The 6,293-nt window shown below is 34.0% G+C and overlaps 1 protein-coding gene across 1 annotated transcript; it reads left to right on the plus strand.

Moving 5' to 3' along the window:
• Positions 1–207: 207 nt before the first annotated feature.
• On the plus strand, positions 208–3,363 carry LOC133692596 (transcription factor bHLH77-like). Its single transcript, XM_062113664.1, has 8 exons — positions 208–1,572; positions 1,656–1,868; positions 1,968–2,033; positions 2,167–2,235; positions 2,330–2,401; positions 2,491–2,715; positions 2,810–2,888; positions 2,981–3,363. Exons 1-8 carry the CDS (start codon positions 631–633, stop codon positions 3,016–3,018), a joined length of 1,704 nt encoding a protein of 567 aa, XP_061969648.1. The 5' UTR covers positions 208–630; the 3' UTR covers positions 3,019–3,363.
• Positions 3,364–6,293: the final 2,930 nt, after the last annotated feature.

Consider the following 6,293-nt stretch of genomic DNA (forward strand, 5'->3'; position numbering starts at 1 on the left):
AATAAATTTTTTTAAAAAAATATTATTTTAATATATTTTTAAATAAAAATTATTTTAAAAAATAACGACAACCACATTTACTAATACAGTCTTAACCTATGTATCATAACTATGCTTTAAGAAATACAGTAACCTTGAAATCATAATGTTTTCAATAATTTCTTCTTTTTTATATAGAAAAAAGGTCAAACAGACATTTCCTTTATCTTTCTTGCGTCCTCTCCACTTTCCTCCACACGCACTCTACTTTTCTCTCTGCTTTTTTGAGCTCATCCACACCGCATTCTCTCTCCTTGCCACTTTTTTTTTTTCTCTGTTTTTTTTCCATACTTCTGAATTGAGCAACCTTCAAGAACTCTTCTTATCATCATTACATGTCCTTTTAACTCCAATCTACTTTCACCTTCGCTTCTTTATATGTCCGAAAGCATAGCAACACACCTCCCTCAAGATAGATTTTTTTGTTTTGTTTTGTCAGGCAAATTAATTTCCACTCCTCTATAAGTTTTCTTTCTTGGTTCTTAGTTTTGACTCTAATTCTTCATCTGGGTCCTCTAAACTTTTCTGAGATTCCCTTCAGTTTCTCCTCTCTTGCTGTCAAGATAATTGCTTGTTGTTTTCTTTCCTCTCATGGAAAAAGACAAGTTGTTTATGAGCGAGGGAGCCAACACAGCAGCTCCCATTTGGAATTCTTGCAGTTTTGGAATGGAAATGCAAACCGATGAGCTGAATTGCAGTTCAGGGCAACTTGCCAATTGCTTTCTCAATCCCAATTGGGAGAACTTATTGGATCAGAGCGATCCCTTTGAGTCTGCTTTGAGCTCCATTGTCTCATCTCCAGTGGCATCCAGTGTCAATGCCAACGTTATTTCTAATGCTGGCGTTGGTGGTGACAGTGTTTTGATCAGAGAACTTATTGGAAGACTAGGAAACATTTGCAATTCGGGCGAGATGTCGCCACAATCCTACATTAACAACAATAACAACAGCACTAACACTTCTTGTTATAGTACCCCATTGAATTCCCCTCCAAAGCTGAGTATTTCAATGATGGATTCACAGATGAGAGGAAATCTGCCAATTCTTGGAAACAGCTTAGTAAACCATCCAAGTTTAGCACCATTTCCTGCTGACCCTGGATTTGTAGAGAGGGCTGCTCGATATTCTTGCTTTGGAAGCAACAATCTTGGAGGCCTAAATGGACAATTCGGATTGAATGAATCAGAATTGATCAATAGGATGATGCCCCGAGTAGAACCTGGTAAGCTGTCGAGAGTTTCGAGTAACAATTCAATGAAGGTCGCTGGATCGCAAGCAAATGTTCAAGAAAGCAATAAGAGCTCACCCCAGGATGGGAATTTGAATTCTGATAAGAAATTCAGTCGGTTGTCAAGACCTTCAACACCAGAGAATGGAGATTCCAGGGAGGAATCTTCAGTGTCCGAGCAGATCCCGGGTGGGGAATTGAGCATGAAATCCCAGAATGATGCCAATTCCAGGAAAAGAAAATCAATTCCCAGAGGACAAGCCAAAGAAACTCCCTCTCCCTCTCCCTCTGCTTCTGATGTCAAGGTAATGTACACAATTCTGTTTCTCTGTGCAGACCTCTGTTGAGATTTACTTCGGGAAACTAATGGTTCAGCTTCGTTTCTCAGGTTGCAGCAGAGAATGATGAATCGAGCGCAAAAAAAAGCAAATCAGAGGACACTAATGGGAGTGACAAGGATTTAGCAAAGGCCATGGAAGAAGAAAATGGAAATCACAAACAGAAAAAAGACAATTCAAACCCGCCAGAGCCACCAAAGGACTATATCCATGTCAGAGCCAGAAGGGGTCAGGCTACAGATAGCCACAGTCTTGCTGAAAGAGTACGGATTGATTAAACTTTGTTCTGTCATCTGTTTTTCGGACACTGATAGATTTGTATTAACATGTCCTTGAATTTTTTGCCCTTCTTGAATGGCCAGGTTAGGAGAGAAAAAATCAGCGAAAGAATGAAGTTTCTTCAGGATCTTGTTCCTGGATGCAATAAGGTGTTTATAACATGCTAAATTTGTGGGGTTTTATTTATTTATTTATTATAAAGCACTTTTCCTGCAATGAAATTGTAGAAATTAGATGGGGTAAAATCTTCTAAATTTTGGCTTGAATGTTGTTGATTTGCAGGTTACTGGGAAAGCAGTGATGCTTGATGAGATTATAAACTATGTGCAGTCATTACAGCGCCAGGTTGAGGTAATATTCAAGTCTGCATAGTTCCCTCCTTAAATTTAATGTTTACATGGTTAATTTCTGATTGGATTTTATCACTTGCTGATGCCATTTGCAGTTTCTGTCAATGAAGTTGGCAACTGTGAACCCGAAGATGGAAATTAACATGGAAACTTTCTTGTCCAAGGATGTAAGCTGATCTTTCAACCTGTTCTGTGTCTGTGACAACCAGTCTGAACTTTCATGTCTAATGATCACTGCATTCAATTCATGTTGCAGATTTTCCAATCCCGTGGATCCATGCCACATGGTCTTTATCCATTAGATTCCTCCACGCCGGCATTCCCTTATGGTTACCAATCCCAGCAAGGGTTAGCCCTACAAGATGGCATGTCCAGGAATGCAGAATCCCAGTTCTCTATGAACCCACTAAATGCTGCATTGCGGCGAAGCTCGAGTATGCAGTTGCCTGCCCTTGATGGCTTTGGTGATGCTTCTCATCAGGTAATTGATAAGGAAACATTGCTGATAATCCCCATACCATTTTGGATGGCCTACACCTGCATGTTCTCATCACAGCTAGAATTTTATTCTCCAGGCCTCAGCAATGTGGCAAGATGATCTTCAAAGTGTTGTGCAGATGGGATATGGTCAGAATCAGCAGCAGGACTTTCAAGGTAAGCAGAATTTCAAGAAAAGTCTGGTTAAGTATCAAGTTTTGGTAGCTTCACAGTCCAAAAAACTGAAATCCAGAAATTGTATGATGCAGGTTCAGTGCCACCAACTCAGATGAAAATTGAGCTATGATTTAACCAATAAACAGTCATTGATTCCACTGAGGCCCCCCCTCCCCAGAGAGAGAGGTCTGCCTCAGAATGTACAGCCAGGTTCCAGTTTGCATCATCACTCTTTAGCAAGGAGAAAGACAACTTACTCATCATCTATATATTTATATATATTTATGTTTTTTCAGTGATTTAAGCAACTGATTCTTTGGAGAGTTCTTACATAGAGCTCCTTACAATGTAAAATCTAGAACTAATTGCAGTCATTTGTGCTATCCAACTATTTATTCTACAATATAGCCTATAATTACATTTAATGTGTAACAAATTAAGGTGTGATGGAGGCTTGAGAGGGGTTTTTTTGTAAGCTTTTTTTTTTCTCCAACTTTGTGTATTATACCTTACCATTGAGAAATATTATCAAATATTCATTCAGTTGACATAAACTCCCATCAAGCCTGGCTTCGCTTGGTTGGTAGGATCTAGAATCCGGCTCGAGATGGGTTTTATAAGAATTTGGAGGAGTTGACCCGATTTCATACGATAAAAATATAAAGGAGTTTTTGACCCAATCAAAATCCTTTTAACTTCTTAAAAAAATTATTTTTTTCAAGACCATGTTTTTAATATATATCTCACATGTTTGAACTTTGAAGAGTTAATTGTAGCTTAGTGTTTAACAAAATTAATCAATTAGTTCTTTATAGTTTCAAAAATTATTATTATTATTTAATCCTTATATTTTAAGATTTGTTAACAAATCAGTCCCTTGGTCAATTTCATTTTATTTTTTAAAAAATTATTATTTGTTCCCTATATTTTAATATTATAAGGACTAATTTATAATTATCTTATATTTGAAGTAGTTGCAGGACTCCAAGTTTAGATAACTTTCTTTCTTAACTTTCTCATCAACAAAACAAATGTTTTGGTTATTAAACTCGGTTGATTTAGGTTAAACTCGGTTAAAAATTTATTAATTTATTTTTAAAAAATAGATTAAACTATCTTATCAATAACTTAGATCTTATTCCAGATCAATCCGGGATATTATGTTTAATAAGCATGCTTAAAACAGTATAAAGATAAGGAACTTGTATAACATTGCTTTCAGATTTAGCTGGAAAAATATTTGAGGGGTGGGATCTGGTCCTGCTATGGGACGATGAAATTATTATTATTATTATTATTATTATTATTATTATTACAAAATTGCGTAACTTAAGGGGAAATAGATTCTTACTTGTTTAAGTGGCTGTTAAGTGGGGACAAATGGCCTCTTAAGTCCAAATTGATGATTAAGATTGATTTTAATTTGCTTAGCTAGAATCCAATGTCGTTTTGGATTTCACTGTGCCTCAAATTGATGGAAATCTTTATAGTAATAATAAATAATGTATACATAATAGATTGTGTTGTATACAAATGTTATTTTTAGTATATTGTACGTATAAATATATTTTATGAACTATTTAAATGTATTTTTTTATTAAAAAAAAACCCTAGTGACGCTAAGTATAAGAAATTGAGGTTTTATAAATTTTAAAATTACAGCTAAATTATAGAGAAGATCTTGTACTAAACTATAGAGATTTAATAAACTCTAACGGTCAAATAATTGAATGTTGATAACCTACAAAACTGTTTTTGAATAATAAGCTAAACCAACCAAACTAATAAAATCTAAATTGAATAAATATTTTAAATCAAATTAAAAATTGAATATAAAAATAACAAGAAAAGTAAAAAAAAAAAAAAAAACCCTTCCTCAACTAGTTATAGCTAGTTGATCAAATATACTAGTAAAATCTCAATTAATAATCAAATTAAAAATTATTTTTATATCCTTTAAAGGTAGTTTTAGGCATCATTTGGGAACGTGGTGCAAACCATGTTCCACAAAAATTTAATTTTTTCTTGTTAAAAATTATTTTTTTCATGTTTTAGATCATTTTGATGCGCTGATCTCAAAGATAATTTTTAAAAATAAAAAAATATATTATTTTGATGCATTTCGACACAAAAAACACTTTGAAAAACAATCATAATCACACTTTCAAATAGAATTATACTGATTCAGATTTTTTATATATATGGAGAAATTGGAGGTGCATCAAAAGCAGAGGTAAAGTGGTGGATTGAGGATGTAGACTTCTTCTTCTTCGATTCTTCTTTTTATCATATCATGCAAGGCAGTGATTAAGATCCAATTTCCATACTTTAGCAAAAGAAGTTTGCGTTGTCATCTTTCTTTCTTTTTTGGTAAAATGATCTTTTAGCTGATTTGAGCATTAATTTACACAATAGAAAGATTAAATGCAAAGCTGAGTGTGCTTTGACGAGGCAATGTCTTAAGAACTAATAATTCTTATAAAATTATTATTTGGGTTTGAGTTCTAAGAATAATTATAAGAACAAAATATATACTTTTTTAAAATGTGAAAAATATTATCTTTGACTCCTAAATCTTTCGATTTTATTGAATTTGCCTCAAAACATAATACCCCTTCAAGTATAATATATTAGGGGCTAAATTGTCAAAAGAAAAGGATTTAGATACCCAGATATCAGGGAAACCCAAAGAAAAAATGAACCGGAATTATCATAGTTTTCACACCCGGCCTGGTTTAAGGCTGGGGTTCCAGGTTTTGACCGGGTCACCCGAGTTACTTTCTTTTTGTAAATCAAAACGACGTCGTTTTAGTAAAAATCAAAAGTCAACGGATTACAGTCAGGTGTTTGACCGGATCTTGCCGGGTCATTGGATCAACTAGCTAGGTCACACTGGGCTTTTTATTTTTTTATTTTTTCTTCAATTAGACCTGGTTTCATTTCTAAATTGACCGATCAAGTTAAATCGGGTTTCAAAACTATAAAAATTACTATCGATAATGGAGAGAAACATTACACTAAAATTACTTCTGTAGAGAAAAATTCTAATAACAATAAGTAAATTTGTGATTTTGTTGTTGGCTAGTAAAATTAAAGAAAGAGGTTTATAGTTTTAAAATCTAAATCGAGTGAAAGCAAAAATTATAGGTGGGAAGGGTAAATTCAAATTAATTTAATTTTAAAAAAATAATAATGAAATTTTATTGGATTTTTATCCATGTTGATCATGTCGGTCTGGAACTTAAATCAACGAGGTACCGTATCCACATGTCAAGCCGGTGATAGACTAGCTAGGGTTATAGTTTCTTGTTCTCCTTCGCAACCATCAAGGAAGATTGTGGAAATAAATTGGACCAGAAAAAGCAGATCATATCATTAGCCAGGATTTTAGGTCTTATTTGGATG

This window comes from Populus nigra, chromosome 4 (genome assembly GCF_951802175.1).
Source record: "Populus nigra chromosome 4, ddPopNigr1.1, whole genome shotgun sequence".
Taxonomy (NCBI): domain Eukaryota; kingdom Viridiplantae; phylum Streptophyta; class Magnoliopsida; order Malpighiales; family Salicaceae; genus Populus; species Populus nigra.

Bases quoted from the DNA above. Each gene is read 5' to 3' on its own strand.
- LOC133692596 (XM_062113664.1), top strand. From the start codon at position 631: ATGGAAAAAGACAAGTTGTTTATGAGCGAGGGAGCCAACACAGCAGCT. The intron at 2,716-2,809 runs GTAATTGATAAG...TTTATTCTCCAG, and splicing joins TTGGTGATGCTTCTCATCAG to GCCTCAGCAATGTGGCAAGA. The intron at 2,889-2,980 runs GTAAGCAGAATT...TGTATGATGCAG, and splicing joins TCAGCAGCAGGACTTTCAAG to GTTCAGTGCCACCAACTCAG.